The sequence below is a fragment of the Bombina bombina genome, chromosome 6 (assembly GCF_027579735.1).
Source record: "Bombina bombina isolate aBomBom1 chromosome 6, aBomBom1.pri, whole genome shotgun sequence".
Lineage (NCBI taxonomy): Eukaryota > Metazoa > Chordata > Amphibia > Anura > Bombinatoridae > Bombina > Bombina bombina.
In genome coordinates this window covers 265,156,365-265,174,729 of record NC_069504.1, presented here as the reverse complement: position 1 = coordinate 265,174,729, position 18,365 = coordinate 265,156,365, and the positions used below count along the sequence as shown (strand labels likewise).

General features: G+C 40.2%; 1 protein-coding gene across 2 annotated transcripts in view; it reads right to left on the bottom strand.

Annotated features, from left to right (window-relative positions):
* The window catches only part of MDM1 (Mdm1 nuclear protein), a 245,355-nt gene that overhangs the window by 215,311 nt on the left and 11,679 nt on the right, over positions 1-18,365 (bottom strand). For both annotated transcript variants that reach the window (XM_053716829.1, XM_053716830.1), the window contains exons 4-7: positions 16,081-16,215; positions 14,918-15,097; positions 12,068-12,210; positions 10,755-10,851 (exon numbers count right to left, since the gene is read on the bottom strand). In XM_053716829.1, coding sequence (XP_053572804.1) covers positions 10,755-10,851; positions 12,068-12,210; positions 14,918-15,097; positions 16,081-16,215 — 555 coding nt within the window. The remainder of the gene's footprint in view (positions 1-10,754; positions 10,852-12,067; positions 12,211-14,917; positions 15,098-16,080; positions 16,216-18,365) is intronic.

Sequence of the window (18,365 nt, the reverse complement as noted above, 5' to 3'; positions counted from 1 at the left end):
GGCGTTGAGCTCAGTGACGGAATCGCCCGGACATTCAAAAGCTGGCGCTTCCAGTTCAATGACATGTCATCTTTGAGAAATCCTCGGGGAAACGCGTCAGCAGGTGACGCATGTGGAGGGTCAGAGGTATCACTCTCTCTATTTCTATAGTACTGCTCTGTCCAGGTCTGTACAATATTGAATTTTTACTGCAACATGGAATAAATGCTATGTTTACTTGCACCTGCAATCACTTTGGACTCTATATGAGTGAGTACTTGCTTCAATACTTTGTTACCACTATTATTAATATGTTATACACCGCATGAGGGTTTGAAATTTCAAACTATACTTCTGTTTTTTTTGGGCCACACAAGCGGTTTTCCTATTTTCTATGTTTTTTCATGTACTGAGAATCCCTGTGTCTTTCTTGGATTCTCATATCAGTGCTTAAGAGGTTTAGCACTGTGAAAACACCTCATATCAGTAAGTACATACAGCTACTGTCTTTCTGTGAATATATTTTGAAAAACATACTCAAGACATTCAAAACATGTGCACTAGATACAGAAGCTCACCCCCAAAGTCAGTACTATCGGCATGGATGAGTCACAAAGGTAAGACCACACAACCATGTGCTGCATATAATCAGCTTGTAGCATGCAGTCCTAGTCAAAGTGCTGTTTTATCTTCATCGTTCAAGGAGCAAGTTAGATTGTGATAAAGGAGGAGTTACTAGGGACTAATGTATTCAGTACTGTGCATACAAGAACATTTACTTATAAACAGAGAAGGCATGTGCTGATAGTTGGGATCAGTATTTTTAAAGGGACAGTGTACACCAGAATTTTTATTGTTTTTTAAAGATAGATAATCCCTTTATTACCCATTCCCTAGTTTTTCATAACCAACACAGTTATAGAAATACACTTTGTACCTTTGTGATTATCTTGTATCTAAGCCTCTGCAAACTGCCCCCTTATTTCAGTTATTTTCGCAGACATGCATTTTAGCCAATCAGTGCTGGCTCCTAGAAACTCCACATGCATGAGCACAGTTTTATCTATATGGTACACATGAACTAACACCCTTTAGTGGTGAAAACCTGGAAAAATGCCCTGAGAGAAGAGGCGGCCTTCAAGGGCTTAGAAATTAGCATATGAACCTCCTAGGTTTAGCTATCAACTAAGAATACCAAAAGAACAAAGCAAAATTGGTTATAAAAGTAAATTGGAAAATTGTTTATAATTACATGACCTATCTGAATCTTGAAAGTTTATTTTGGACTAGACTGTCCCTTTAAGGCACAGCACATACCCTTCTGTACTGATCTTTCTTGTAGAACCATGGGATCATATAAATAAATGTGTTTGAGCATCTTATTATTGCACTATTTATTGCATAAATCCCTGCAATATCAGTTCCAGAGCACCAATGCACTACTGGGGCCTAGGTAAACACATGTGGTGAGCCAATCACAAGAGGAATATGTGTGTAGCCACCAATCAGCAACTAGCTCCCAGTAGTGCATTGCTGCGCCTTACCCTACCTAGGAATACTCTTTAACTAAGGATACCAAGAGAACCAAGTAAACTTAACAATAGAAGACAATTGAAGAGTTGCATTATCTATTTGAATTGTGCAAGTTTAATTTAATTTTGTCTATTATGTCCCTATATATGGTAAAGCAGACAATGAATGAATGCTCACTGCAGTCTGATGTTTCTAGATACGTTAACGTTTCTTTATTTTTATTCAAAAGGATTTATCATTATACAAACTGCTAAAAAAGCCACCCTTCCACTTTGAAACAGTAAAAAACTGTTACTAATCTCATGCTATTTAACACATTAAAAAGAAGGCTATTTAATGCACGTCATGGCTTGTTCTTCTTCCCCTTCATCTCCCTTTTATGTTCTCACACATCACTGTTCTATATTTTCTTCTCCTCATTATCTAATCAATCTTGTGTCTCTTAATCTGTCCTTTCCTCTTAAATCTCTCATTCTAAGTCTTATAGTAACTAGTTTATATTTTTTTATCTCTTTGTCTCATTCTCACCCTCTCTCTTACACTTGTGACATTCTCTGTTATTCGCCCATTTTCAAAACCCTTTCTTTTATTTGTCTTACATTTTTAAATGGACTAAACATAGCATTTGCTGAGTAGCCCTAGCAACCTCATTTAAGGACCTATATTTTTTATTTGGAATAGCATCAGTTTTTAAAACGGAAAAACACATTTCTTCTATTCAAATGAAAACCTATGAAGTTGATGGGCCTAAGGCCAGGGGACCTTACTCCAACCCTTTTTGGGCTCCTCACTACCGCTCCCACCTCTCATACGGCTAGATTACGAGTTCTGCGTTAGCTTTAAAAAGCACCGTTGAGAGGTCACAACGCTGTTTTTTACCTAACGCTGGTATTACAAGTTTTGCAGGTAGAGGCTCACTGCTCACTTTTCTTCCGCGACTCGAGGCTACCGCAAATCCCCTTACGTCAATTGCGTATCCTATCTTTTTAATGGGATTTGCCTAACGCTGGTATTACGAGTCTTGGAGAAAGTGAGCGGTAGAGCCTCTACCTCCAAGACTCCAACCGCATTTAAAAGTCAGTAGTTTATGGGCTAACACCGGAACATAAAGCTCTTAACTACAGTGCTACAAAGTACACTAACAACCATAAACTACATATTAACCCATAAACCGAGGCCCCCCCCACATCGCAAACACTATAATAAAATTATTTAACCCCTAATCTGCTGACCGGACACCGCCGCCACCTACATTATACCTATGAACCCCTAATCTGCTGCCCCTAACATCGCCGACACCTACATTATATTTCTTTACCTCAAATCTGCCCCCCCCCTAACGTCGCCGCCACCTAACTACACTTATTAACCCCTAATCTGCCGACTGGACATCGCCGCCACTATAATAAATGTATTAACCCCTAAACCGCCGCACTCCCGCCTCGCAAACACTATAATAAGTTCAAACCGATTGGCTGATTGGATCAGCCAATAGAATGCGAGGTCAATTCTATTGGCTGATCCAATCAGCCAATCGGTTTGAACTTCAATCCGATTGGCTGATAGCATCAACCAATCAGATTTTTCCCTGGCTGATAGCATCAACCAATCGGATTTTTCCTACCTTAATTCCGATTGGCTGACAGAATCCTATCAGCCAATTGGAATTCGAGGGACGCCATCTTGGATGACGTCATTTAAAGGAACCGTCATTCTTTGTTAGGATATCGGAAGAAGTGGATGGCTGTATAGAAGATGGACCCGCTCCGCTCCGATTGATTGAAGATAGAATATGCCGCTTGGATGAAGACTTCTGCTGGATGGAGGACCTCTTCTGCCCCAATCGGATGAAGACTTCTGCCGGTCCGGATGTCCTCTTCTGGCCCATCGGTGCCCAGCTGGGTGAACACGGCTCAAGGTAGGGTGATCTTCAATGGGGTAGTGTTAGGTTTTTTAAGGGGGGATCGGGTGGGTTTTAGAGTAGGGGTGTGTGGGTGGTGGGTTGTAATGTTGGGGGGGTATTGTATTTTTTTTTTTTTTTACAGGTAAAAGAGCTGATTACTTTGGGGCAATGCCCCGCAAAAAGCCCTTTTAAGGGCTGGTAAAAGAGCTGATTACTTTATAATTTAGTGTAGGATAGGGAATTTTATTATTTTGGGGGCTTTTTTATTTTATTAGGGGGCTTAGATTAGGTGTAATTAGATTAAAATTCTTGTAATTTTTTTATTTTTTGAAATTTAGTGTTTTTTTTTTTTTGTAATATAGTTTAGTTTATTTAATTGTATTTTATTTTAGATAATTGTATTTAATTTATTTAATTAATTTATTGATAGTGTAGTGTTAGGTGTATTTGTAACTTAGGTTAGGATTTATTTTACAGGTAATTTTGTAATTATTTTAACTAGGTAGCTATTAAATAGTTATTAACTATTTAATAGCTATTGTACCTAGTTAAAATAAATACAAAGTTGCCTGTAAAATAAATATAAATCCTAAAATATCTACAATGTAACTATTAGTTATATTGTAGCTATATTAGGGTTTATTTTACAGGTAAGTATTTAGTTTTGAATAGGAATAATTTATTTAATTATAGTAATTTTATTTATATTTATTTAAATTATATTTAATTTAGGGTTAGACTTAGGTTTAGGGGTACATAACTTTATTATAGTAGCGGCGACGTTGGGTGCGGGAGATTGGGGTTAATAATTGTAGGTAGGTGGCGGTGACGTTGGGGGGGGGCAGATTAGGGGTTAATAAAATTTACTATAGTGTTTGCGAGGCGGGAGTGTGGCAGTTTAGGGGTTAATACATTTATTAAAGTGGCGGCGATGTCCGGTCGGCAGATTAGGGGTTAATAAGTATAGTTAGGTGGCGGCAACGTTGGGGGCGGCAGAATAGGGGTTAAGAAATATAATGTAGGTGGTGGCGATGTTGGGGGCAGTAGATTAGGGGTTCATAGGGATAATGTAGGTGGCGGCGGTGTCCAGAGCGTCAGATTAGGGGTTAATAGTATAATGTAGGTGTCGGCGATAGCGGGGGCGGCAGATTAGGGGTTAATAAGTGTAAGATTAGGGGTGTTTAGACTTGGGGTTCATGTTAGGGTGTTAGGTGCAGACATAACTTTTCTTTCCCCATAGGAAACAATGGGGCTGCGTTAGAAGCTGGACGCTGCTTTTTTGCAGGTGTTAGGTTTTTTTCCAGCCAGCTCAGCCCCATTGTTTCCTATGGGGAAATCGTGCACGAGTACGTTTTAGCCAGCTTACCGCTACCGTAAGCAATGCTGGTATTACAGGTAGAAGTGGAGCTAAATTTGCTCAACGCTCACTTTTCTGAGGCTAACACAGCCATTCAGAAAACTTGTAATACCAGCGTTGTCTTAAGTAAGCGCTGGAAAAAAAAGCCTCGTTAGCCCCGCAGGTCTTTACCGACAAAACTTGTAATCTAGGCGATAGTTTGCATCACATGTTTCAGTCCTCATCATGTTAGCTGAAAGTACATGTTTCTGGATGTTTCCATTATGTTTAACTAAATATCCCTTTAAACTGCCTGCTAATATGGCACGTATAATGGAAAGATATGACCTCAACTTTAAAGGAACATTAAACCCAATTTTTTTCTTTCATGATTCAGATAGAGAATGCCATTTTAAACAACTTTCTAATTTACTTCTATTATCTAATTTGCTTCATTCTCTTGATATTATTTTCTGAAAAGCATAGCTAGATAGGCTCAATAGCTTCTGATTTGTGGCTGCACATATTTGCCTCATGTGATTCGCTCACCCATGTGCATTGTTATTTCGTTAACAAAGGATATCTAAAGAATGAAGCAAATTAGATAATAGAAGTAAATTGGAATGTTGTTTAAAATTGTATTCTCTGTCTGAATCATGAGAATTTTTTGGGGTTTTTTGTCTCTTTAATTTGTTTTGTTTTTTTCTTTTATAATCTGCCCCATTAAAAAGTAAAAGGATCACACTCATGCTAGGGAGGAAATTAACCAAAATGAAAAATGTAATAACAAAACAACAAAAACATGATCAGGGCATTCCATGGCTACAAGCAAAAAAGCTGCGTTTAAAATATAATGTACTAGATAATGATCTCAAACAATGCAAAATTACCATCAATTAACAGAGGGAAAAAACAAAACAACAAAATTTATGCTTGCCTGATAAATTATTTTCTTTCTTGGCAGGGAGAGTCCACAAAATCCTTTATTACTGTTGGGAAATAAACCACCTGGCTACCAGGAGGAGGCAAAGACACCCCAGCCAAAGCATTACGTATCCCTCCCACTTCCCCTAGTCCCCCAGTAATTCAGCCGAGGGAAAGGAAAAGTAAGAGAAACACTAGGGGTATAGAGGTGGAAATAACTGCAGCCAGAAAATAACAGGGCGGGTTCGTAGACTCTCCCTGACAAGGCTCAAACGGAAAATTAGCCAACTTCTTATGAAGCAACACAGAAAGAGCAGAAATCTGCCCTTTAAGAGAACTGGCCACAAACCTTTCTTCAAACCTTCTTGGAGAAACAGAAGGATCTGAGGAATCCTCACCTTGAGTCAAGGAAACCCTAAATCCTCACACCAAGAAAGATAAGTGCACCACACCTTGTGGTAAATGTGCCTTATGAGCCTGGATCAAAGTATCAATGACTCTATCAGAAAGACCTCTCTTGGAGAGAATTAGGTGTTCAATCTTCACGCAGTCAGCCTCAGAGAATTGAGATTTTGATAAAGGAACGGACCCTGCTGAAGAAGTTCGGCTCACTGAGTTAACCTCCAAGGAGGACAGGACATCATCTTCACGAGGTCCGAAAACCAAGTCCTGAGTGGTCATGCTGGAGCAATTAGGATAACTGAGGCCCGCTCTTGCTTGATACGGAAGAAGCACAATCGGAGGAAACAGATAAATGAGATCAAAGTTTTCACAGAACCGCCAACGTGTCCACCAAGGCCGCTTGAGGGTCCCTTAATCTCAACCTGTATCTTGGTAGATTGGCCCTGAGGTGACAGGCCATAAGATCTATCTCTGGAACTACCCACCTGGTGGTAATCTCTGAGAAAACCTCCTGGTTGAGAGACCACTCCCCGGGATGAAAGGTATGTCTGCTTAGAAAGTCCGCCTTCCAATTGTCCACCCCTGGTATGTGGATGACCGAGATGTGACAATTGTGAGATTCCGCCCACTGAAGGATGTGGGGCACTTCTCTCATTGCTATGGAACTCTTTGTTCCCTCCTGATGATTTATATACTGTAGGCAACTGAATTAATGTTGTCCGACTGGAATCTGATAAAACGGATAAAACGAAGTTGAGGCCATGCCCTCAAGACATTGAAGCTAGCTCTCAGCTAAAGAATTTTGATGTGAAGGGTAGACTCCTCTAAGGACAATGTTCCCTGCGTCTTCAGGGAACCCAAACACCACCCCAACCTCAGAGACTGGCGTCCGTAGTCACAATCTCCCAAGATGGTCTCAAAAAGCACATGCCTTAAGACAGATGATCTTGAGAGAGCCACCAGGGGAGAGAATCTTTCATTGTCTGGTCTAGGAAGATCAAATGGGACAGGTCGGAGTAATTGCCGTTTCACTGTCTGAGAAAACATAGTTGTACAGGTCTGAGATGGAAGCGTGCAAAAAGGAATAATATCCATGCAGCTACCATGAGTCCCACTACTTCCATACACTGAAGGCTGTCCAATGGATTGTAACGATCGACAGGAAGACAGGAGTTTGGCTCGATGTTGATCCATCAGGAAGATCTGCATGGAAACCAAATTGATGACCGTTCCCAAAAAGCACACCCTGGTATTGGGAACTAGGGAGCTTTTCCCTAGATTTATTTTCCAACCGTGGGACCGAAGGAGACACAGATGTGTGTCTGTGTGAGAAGTTGCTAAATGAAAAGATGGAGCATGAACCAAAATGTCGTCCAGTTAAGGGGCCACAGCGATTCCTCACATTCTGGCCACTGCAACAAGAACGTTCCCAACACTTTCGTAAAGATTCTTGGAGCAGCAGCTAGACAAAAAAGAAGATCTACAAGCTGGTAATGATTGTCCAGAAAGGCAAAACGCAGGAACTGGAAATGATCCTTGTGGATCAAGACATGCAAATATGAGGGGACCTTCAGAAATTTGTTGAGACACAGTCTAAGATAAGGCAAAACATTCCTTCTTTTTTGGAAAACGACAAACAGATTGGAATAAAATCCCTGACCCCTCTCTGAAAGGGGTACTGGGACAATCACCCACAGAGAAGCCAGCTCCCCTAAGCAATTCAAAAAGGCCATCCTCTTTTCCGGCTTTGATGAAAGTCCTGACAGCAGGCATCTAACGTTTGAAGTTCGAGATCAAAACCCTATCCTGTATCCCTGGGAAACTACGTCCAAAACCCAAGGGTCCTGAACATCACGAAGCCAAGTGTCCCGAAAAAGGATAGTCTGCCCCTACACGATCCGATCCCAGATCGGGGGCCACCCCTTCTTGTGGACTTGTCAGCGGAGGGTTTCTTGGACTGCTTGCTCTTGTTCCAAGATTGGTTTTGGTTTCCAGGATCTCTAAGATTGGTCCGACTTGGAGGAGGCCGGGGATCTCTGTCCCTTGTTTGGTCAAAAAAATTCCAGACTGGCGACCATTATATCTAGATTTCTTGCCCTGAGGGAGGAATGCATCCTTCCCTCCGGTCACAGTGGAAATAATAGAATCCAGGCCTTGACCAAATAACGTCTTACCCTTAAAAGCTAAGGAAAGAAGTCTAGATTTAGATACCATATTGGCAGATCATGATTTTAACCAGAAAACGCTTCGCAAAAGGACGGCAAAGCCAGAAGACTTTGCATTAAGTCGGATGATCTGCATGATACCATCACAGATGAAGGAATTAGCCGTCTTGAGGGCCTTAATAAGATCCTGAATATCATCTAACGGAGTCTCAAGTAGAACCATCTCAGATAAAGAGTCGCACCAGAAGGTGGCGGCCCCAGCGACTGCCACAATGCCCGCAGCGGGCTGAAAAAGAAGACCCATCTGATTAAACAATCTCCTTAAGCACCGTTCCATCTTTCTGTACATGGGGTCTCTAAAGGAAGTACTATCCTCGAGAAAAATAGTGGTACCCTTAGCGAAAGTGGAGATAGCGCCATCCACCTTGTGAATGGTGCTCCATAATTCCAGATGTGTGTCAGGGACTGGAAACATCCTTTTAAAATTACAAGAGGCGAAAAAAGGGATCCCTGGTTTCTCCCACTCTTTGGAAATTATGTCCGCCATGCGAGCCAGGACCAGAAAAAACTCAGGAGCTTTAGGCCTGGTTTGATAGACCATATACAGCTTAGGAATTTTCGGTTTCTCAGATGACTTAGGCTCAGGAACATCAAGAGTCGATAATACCTCTTTAAGTAAGAAGTGAAGGTTTTTTTTAGCTTAAATCTGAAATTAACCTCTTCTGACTCTGCTGCTTCTTCATCTGCGGAATCAGAAGAGTAGATTTTGTCCTCAGAAGCTATGGAGGAACAATTATCCTCAGAATGTTGAGAAAGACTGACCAACACAGTCTCCACAGGATCACTGATTCCCCAGGGGGAACATGTCTGACCTTTCTCTTACGTTTTCCAGAGATAGGTAAGGCACTCAGCGCAGCAAAAACAGCTGACTGTAGCTGTGTTGCAAAGTCTACTGGTAAACAAATCTGAGAAGAAGACTGTGCTGAGCTGCAGGGTAATGCATGTGAAACATTTGGGGACAGGGACTGAGGAAACAGATGTGGCATATCATTGACAACAGAGCCCTTAGAGGTGGAGGGCTCTGAAGGGTTAATCACATTAGAGATGGCAGCAGGATTCTTGAACCCTCTAGATTTGGACTGTAAAACAGAACTCAGGCAAGCTGAGCAAAGTTGTGCAGGGGATGAACATTGGCCTCTTCACAGAATAAATACCTATCTGATAAAGGAATAGGACAATTAACATCCTTTAGTGATAGGTTAAAGTAATTCTCCATAATGGCTAATATCAGTCTCCAACAATTATGAGCCAAAAAAACAAAAAGTGTCAGGCAAAAAAAAAAAAAGGAATAAATCCTTTATCCAGCACCTCTATAAACCCAGCTCCGGCCAGAGGACTTACCACCTTCCATATGCAGGTGATGAAATCTCACTGCGAGGCCTAAGTAAGGGAGAGGAAAAGCCGCAATGGGCGAGGGAGACAGAGCGGAAGAGCGCTGCCGGTCACATGGCGCAAAGCTCGAGTCCTGCCTCCCCTAACACAAGCGTGCAAAGCGGCTCTGAAGGGCCTGCGATAGTAAAAAAAAAAAAAAAAGAAAACATGCCCTACGAGAGAGCTACAGCCACGATCGGCTTAAGGAGTGAAGTCGAGATTGATAGAATCGCTTAAAAACATTCATTTTGGTCCCAGTAAAATAAAGGCTAAGAGCCCTTAATGCCACAATTAATTTCCCCTATAAACGAAACCAGGGAATTTCCAGAGAGAGCCCTGTTCGTTTAGTATGTACCATGCTATAAGGGATGAACATCCCAGACTGATCCCTTTTATTATATCCCCAGGAGAGGATAAGTGTCCCCAGACCACTTTAAGAGGTTAATAAGGTGCCAGACGGTCACCTGTAGAAGTCCCCCTTTCCTTTGGTACATCTTGTAGAAAACATACCCCACATGGAAAAGGCTTTAGAAATAAATAATAAAGGACTTACCCTCAAGGGTCTCTGCTGTGGAGCAGACACAGCACCTCCAGGTCTGACAGCTTCATCCACCTCTGACAGGGACCTGGGAACAAAGGAAAGCAGTGTAAGCTTACACCGGTAGCCAGAAGGGGTGTTAGCAAAGGCATACACTGGAATGAGGCCAGAGAAGCTTCCCTGCGACATCAGCTAACTTTCACTACAACTCTTACTTAAGAGAATTACATGGTTACTCTAAGTCCTGTCTTGCAGGGAAACTACCCTGGGGTGGCTGGGGTGTATTTGCCACCTCCTGGTGCCAGTGGGTGTATTTCCCAACAGTAATGAAGGATTTTGTGGACTCTCCCTGCCATTAGAAAGAAACAAACTATTCCAAAAGGTACATGTTTGTTCTGGAAATGATTTGGCACTTGGAAAAATAAAATACATTAGCAGGTCTTACCGATGGCCAAACATACTTTTTAGCATGAATATAAAGGGAGGGGTGTCATTCGTGGAAATATGGGTGAAGCCGTTTTAAAACTACCAATAATTACTCACTTGATCATGTACGTGATTCAGTCTCACCCAGGCACCATCTTTATATTTATATGAAGAAGGAGACAGAAAATTTGCAGAATACTCTGATTTCATTTTTCTAAAATACAGAATAATGAAATATTGAATTATTTTAAAGGCTATAAAATATTTATTAACATGAGTGTTATTAGGCATTTCATAGGCAATTCTTTTTTTTATTTATGGAGTTAAAGTGTTTCCTTTAATTTGTTTGCTCTATGACATGCAGCACTTTTCATATGCCCATGATTATATCTATAAGAGATTAAATAAGAGAAGATGAAAAGAAAAACATTTGCTCAAACTTTCAATACTTATCTAATCCCAGTTTCTCAACCTTTTTGTAGCAACTACCCCTATAGGCATTCATTTGATTTCTGTGTACCCCAACTGTAGCACAAATATTATTGATCTAACATGAGCAAAAAATGGAAATCGTATGTATCACTTGATTTCACAAGCTTGTATCAGATAAGTTAATGAAGTAAATATTTAGGAATTTGTTTTATGTTTTCCGGAATTTAATATTTGGCAATATTACAACAGAGAATAAAAGAACACACATAAAACACAAATATATAGTCCATTGATATTAATAATTATATGCAATGAATGTGCTTCTACATTAAAATAGAGGAACTATTTTCTGCACAATTAGGAAAGTAATATTTGTGGTACCAACTTTCCATTTTTAATAACCATTTCATACACAGTTTATCTACCTAAACTGTGGTACATTTACCTGCCACTTGTCTCTGTGACACTTGGTCACAGTAATACACTTTCTCTGTTCATAAAGTAAAGCTTAACTCCAGACCTTATATGTCACTAACAAGCTACTAAAGTGAATCAATGATTGAGTGGTTCAACCTAGGCAGGGAAATGCTCACACTCTGCCCTGTTAGGAGTGCTTGAGGGTAGAAATGAGAAACAACTTTCTTTGAATGTCATCAGGAAAAAAATAATTAAGGCCAATCCCTGGAGTACCCCTTGCCAATACCCCAAGTACCCCCACAAGTTAAGAAACTAGGACATATAGTACTCCAAATATAGTTACTGTCAACACATTTTTTTTTTTTCATTTGAACAGCAGACAGCAGTACTAGCTTATTTTATATATATATATATATATATATATATATATATATATATATATATATATATATATATATATATATATATACACACACACATTATTAGCTAGTCCTAAGAAATAATATTATGATAATTTGCTTGCACTGAATCAAAACAACAATTAATTCATAAAATGCATTTTGCTACAAAAGTGTACACACCTAAAACCTTTGTATGGATTATTAAGCTGCTGAATAAACTTTTCTTTCAGAATATTTCTATTGACAGTTTGTTTGTTTTGTGGTTCAGATATTTCAGTCTTTGATGGACTGGTTTCAGCCTCTGGGATCTTTTTCTTTTTCTCCTTTAAAAATAAAAAGATTTATGTGGGTTTACACGTAAAAATTATTGAAACAAAAAAAAATACCACTACATTTAAAATATAAAATCTACTAGTACTAAAGCCCATGTACACGGGCCATTTTTTGCAGTACAGCGGTCCCACCCCTTGCTCTCTCCCCCCTCTCTTTTACTCTCTCTTCCCCCCTCTCTTTTGCTTTCTCTCCCCCCTCTCTTTTGCTTTCTCTCCCCCCTCTCTTTTGCTTTCTCTCCTCCCTCTCCTTTGCTCTCTCTCTCCCCTCTTTTCCTCTCTCCCCTCTTTTGCTCTCTCCCCTCTTTTGCTCTCTCCCCTCTTTGGCTCTCTCTCCCCCCCTCTTTGGCTCTCTCTCCCCCCCTCTTTGGCTCTCTCTCCCCCCCTCTTTGGCTCGCTCTCCCCCTCCTCTTTGGCTCTCTCTCCCCCCCCCCCCCTCTTTGGCTCTCTCCTCCCCCCCCTCTTTGGCTCGCTCTCCCCCCCCCTCTTTGGCTCGCTCTCCCCCCCCCTCTTTGGCTCGCTCTCCCCTCCCTCTTTGGCTCGCTCTCCCCCCCCTCTTTGGCTCGCTCTCCCCCCCCCTCTTTGGCTCTCTCTCCCCCCCCTCTTTGGCTCTCTCCCCCCCCCCCCCTCTTTGGCTCTCTCTCCCCCCTCTTTGGCTCTCTCCCCCCCCCTCTTTGGCGCTCTCTCTCCCCCCCACCTTTGGCTCTCTCCCCCCCCTCTTTGGCTCTCTCCCCCCCCCCTCTTTGGCTCTCTCCCCCCCCTTTGGCTCTCTCCCCCCCCTCTTTGGCTCTCTCTCCCCCCTCTTTGGCTCTCTCCCCCCTCTTTGGCTCTCTCTCTTCCCCCTCTTTGGCTCTCTCTCTCCCCTCTTTGGCTCTCCCCTCCCCCTCTTTGGCTCTGCCCCCCCCCCCCTCTTTGGATCTCTCTCTCCACCCTCTTTGGATCTCCCCCCTTTGGCTCTCTCTCACCCCTCTTTGGCCCTTCTCCCCCCACTCTCCTGCTCCCTCTCTGGCTCTGTCTTCATCGAAAGCCTTTGCCTCTCTGGCCACGCCCCCATCGCGGGACCCCGTCTGGCCACGCCCCATCGTGGCGACACCCGCTCGGCCACGCCCCTCGCGATGCCCGGCCACGACCCCATCGCAACGCTACCGTCGGCCACAAACAGCTGTTAGGTCTGGGGAGCGCGCGGCCGCTTCTCACGCGGCAGACCTCACAGCTGTTGAGTAGCTTGCGCTCCATATCTCTTGCCACAGGCTGCTTCAATCAGCTTACCTCGCGCTCCCCAGACCTCAGAGCTGTTTGTGTACCTCGCGCTCCCTATCCCACAGCTGCTTGTATGCTGTGTACCTCGCGCTCCCTATCTAACAGCTGTCACTCACCTATCCAAGCCGACAATGATTAAGGCCAGGTATGTTTGTCACGTGCAGTCTCAACTGCGCATGACTGCATCTGACAAACATACTTGGCCAATTATTATATAGGATGTGTGTTTATAAATATATGATTGGAAATCTCTCTCTCTATATTTATTTATGCATATATACATACACAAACACACATATTTTTTAGTAAAGGGTGCAACTAAGTCAAAGGGATGTTGTGCTGTAATTTTGTATTTGCTCTAATGTGTTCCCAATAATCTGTTTTTAATGCTAAAGTTTATGAAATTGTTTTTAAATAGTATTTTTACTCTTTTATGGGATATAAAGGGACAAAAGTCAAAATTAAACTTTCATGATTCAGGTAGAGGATGCAATTTTAAACAACTTTCCAATTTACTTCCATTAACAAAATGTGCACAGTCTTTTTATATTTACACTTTTTGAGTCACCAGCTTCTACTGAGCATGTGCAAGTATTCACAGAATATACGTATATGCATTTGTGATTTGCTGATGACTGTCACATGGTACAGGGGGAGTGGAAATAGACATAACTTTGAAATGTGTTATAAAACAAATCTACTTTTCATCTGAATTTCCAACTAAGGGCTATTGCATTGTCTTTTTTCATGCATCTGCTGATTATGCAAATTACTGTATTAACTGGTCCTTTAATATAGCTGTTTTGCCCATTCAAACCACCACCTATACTGAAAATATGAATACTTTAGTACTCTCTATGGAAAGGTTATGTAAACAAAAAGCAGCAATCAAATTCCCAGGTGGGGTTAGAAGAGATAGGTAATAACATTTTCCTTTTTTTGCTCTGGTCATTGTGTGTAGACATACAGTTAAAGGGACATTAAACCCACAATTTTCAGATAGATAGATAGATAGAGCATGACATTTTAAACAACGTTCTAATTTACCTCTATAATAAAAAAATATATATTTTCATGTTATATTTTGTTGAAAAGCAGTGACATAAGCTCAGGCAGCAGTTTTGCAAGAATGTAATAGATTAGCAAGAGCACTAGATGGCAGCACTATCTCCAGCCATATAGTGCTCCAGATACCTACCTAGGTATCTCTTAAACAAAGAATACCATGAAAACAAAGCACATTTCATAATATAAGTACATTGGAAACATTTTTTTTAAATTGTATGCCCTGTCTGAATCACAAATGAAAATGATTGTGTTTTGTATCCATTTAAGATAAGGACACCTTAATGTAAAAAGATAAGATGGGTTAAAAAAGATAGACACGGGAATTAAGTCTTTGACCATCTGATTTATTTCTAATAATTTAATACTGTCTTACCTTTGTTTTTGGTGGTAAGTTCTCTGATTCAATCACAGAAAGATTTTTTTCTTCCCAGTCCCTTCTTAATTTTGGTCCTTTGGCATTAGGTGAGCCTTTAAATTGGCTTTTATATTCTGTTTCTTTATTGGCTGTATCTACTTTAATTGGGGGGACGGATTGGTTATTGTTGTATATAACCTGAAAAAAGAAATCAGCATATTACATCTTTCAGTTAGTAAAGGCTAACCAGGTTTATACATTTTGGAATTCTTCTATGTGGTGATTAAATAACAACCACGTAGAACAGATATAATATAATATTGAATCTGCATTAAAACATTCATTCTAAAGCAAAGTGTAAAATAAATAAAAACAGTAATCCAGGCCTACAACTCATGAAACAGCAATTACCTTTAAAACATTTAACAACAGTATTACATTTAGTAAAGGGATTTTCATAGTGTTCTCCAAACAACTGTGGAGAGTTTTCAAATATTTCGGTAAAATAGGTTACTACAAAATTAGATAGCATCACTTGATCCACATAAAGCAATGCATTACTGGGAGCTAGCTGGTGGTGATTGATGACTGTAAAGCTACCACTTGTAATTGGCTCACCAGATGCGTTCAGCTAGCTCCTAGCAGTGCATTGCATTGCAGGAGTAAAACACAGTTTCATGCAAGCAAAGGTGCAATATTAAAACGCTGTAAAACATTATTTAAAAAAAAGTTTATATAAACGTTGATAACATTTTGATGCTTATCATAGAACCATCATGAGTCATTAAAAATGCCATCCCTAGGACATTACTGCAGGTTGTCTGGTGACTAGCAAGGTAATGATGTTGATCCAGACATAAGCAATCTATCTTATACAGAGTTGAGCATGCAATAGTGCAGTATAGCAAGAATGATTCATCTGCAAACTCCCTGATAATACAGTATGTCTCAATCAAACATTATTAATATTAGAGCATCAGAAGAACTAACTGCTAAAAAAAAAAAAATTTTTTTGTTTATAGGAAAAAGATAAATCACCAACTAAAGTTTTTGATAAAAAAACTAAAAAGTATTTCCCTGTCTCTTTTACAGCACTAAAAAATAAAATATGATATTTGAGTAAGATCATGCCAAATAACTATACAGTACATTTATTTCTTCTGATATTTTACTGTAAGTACCTGCTCTGCAGCAAGCAATGGAGAATTTTTCAATGGGCTCTTCCTTTCAAACTGTTTTCTGTATTCAGACATCCTGAGTGGATGGTGCAAAGTGTCAATGTTCAAACCAGCTTTCTTCTGTAGAGCTCTATGGTACTTCAATAAAACACAGTATCATACAAGTATATACATTAGTACATGCAAAACAAAATTCTCAGCATCTCTATAAACAAATCATGTTTTTTCTTTACTTAACCCCTTCACATTAGGATTTTCCATGCTATCCTAACAGCTCTGGGCTTTAATGCCGAAGGAATATCCTACCTTACATGGCGTCTTGCAGCCTCCCCCTTTGACACAAGCAAGAAATTGACTGGTGGGGTGTCTAGCATCGTAGGCAGTCCTGCATGATCTGATCCCGGACTCAATGCAATCACATGATTTCATTTTTACAGCAAGTGTTTACATTGGAACTTTGTTCCAATCTATGCACTTGCACCCCAGCATGAATGAGTTAAAGGAATTCCCTTGTTCATAGAATTGCCTGGTATTTCAGAGCTGGACTGACCTTGTTAGGCAGTATCAGACTGATATAATTGTCCAAAAAGCACATTTGGGCTAAAAGAAGCTACTCCCAGGTGGTAACCAGGCCACAGAACAAGTCACTGAGCTGTTGTTCGTTCCTGGCAGATTTCTTCTCTTTCTCTATGTATTTGTTTTAAGACACTGGTGAAAGTCAATCTAAAGGGTGATGCGTTAAAACAGGCGTTGCCAATGTGCTTTGAGGGATGTCGTTGCACCTCACTGACGAGGCCCAAAGGAGGCCTAAACGATCGTCTGGAGTTGCTATTTCCATTGTTCAGAGGAGAATTACCTGGTATTTCGGGGCTGGACTGACCTTGTTAGGCGGGCTCAGACTGATGTAGTTCAGGAAAACTTTCCTCTGTGAGAAGCACTATTGGGCTAAAAGAAGCTACTCACAGGTGGCAACCAGTACATAGAACAAGCCACCAAGCTATTGTTTATTTCTGGCAAAATATTTCTCTTTCTGTAAGTTTCAAAATTAAAATGTGCATGGGTGCATTTAAATTTTAAATACAAGCATTTTTGCAATATACTTTCATTAGCTAAAATGCTTCTAGTGAGAATTATTACTGGTTTTCAGTGGTGTACACACATAAGATGTGAGGGCCTGTGCACCAGTAATCAAATACTACACCTTCTCTGCAGTGGCTTGTAAGACATTATATACCGCCAGCATTCTGAGCTTAAATACTGGTGCACGGGCCCTCACTGCATATCTGCGTATACTACTGAAAAATATTAATAACTTGAAGCAGTTTTGCCAATGGAAGTATATTGCAAAAATTATTCTATTTAAAATTAAAACCCATGCACATTTCGATTTTGAGCTTTTTATTCCTTTAATGTATTTGTAAAGGAAAGATATTTACTAAACTTAAAAATGTGGTAATTATTACTGGGGTATAGAGAGCAAGCATTTTATATAGTTTATATGAAAGATCATCACTTGTGAACAGAAAATGGTAAAGTGAAAGCTTGTTAGATTTAGTAGAAAAGACAGGTTTGTGCATAACTCATACTGCGGTATTAATGCTCATTGTTTGAATACGTCAACAGCTGTATTGGTGGACAAGGAAAAGGTTTCAGAAAAATAATGAAGGATTATTCAATAAAGAAAACAATTTTTGTATTTTTTTTTTTAAAAACCCCAATATTTTATGTGCAACAAAATAGCTTTACATATCCATCAAATTAAAATCAATGCACTCTTTTGTATGCAGTTAGTAAAATAATACTAAATATACAGTAGAGAGTTGTATAACCCAAGGAGACTTAAAGCATTAAAATTAAACTTAAAGGGTCATGAAACTAAAAATGAAACTTGCATGATTAAGAGAGAGTGTACAATTAAAGACAATCTTTCCAGTTTACTTTTGTCATTTTAACCGTTTGCTTTCTATAGCTAGGTATTTCCACAAGAGTATACGGAGGTTGGAACAGGAGTGTTCACGTGTTGAGAACTATGGCAGCAGTGCTTGCAACAATGTTATACATATTGTGCTCTAGGCATGAACGCTCCTGAGCTTTCTTCAATATGCTTTTATGGAAAAATGTGTTCGAACAAATAATACCAAGAGAAAACAGAGGATTAGCTAACAAAATTAAACTTGGAAGTTTTGTTTTTTTAATTGTATTATCTACCTAAATCAAACTTAGTTTTGCCTTCCATGTCTGTTTTTTGTTTCATGGTACTATATACACCTTTAATTCCTGAACTCGTC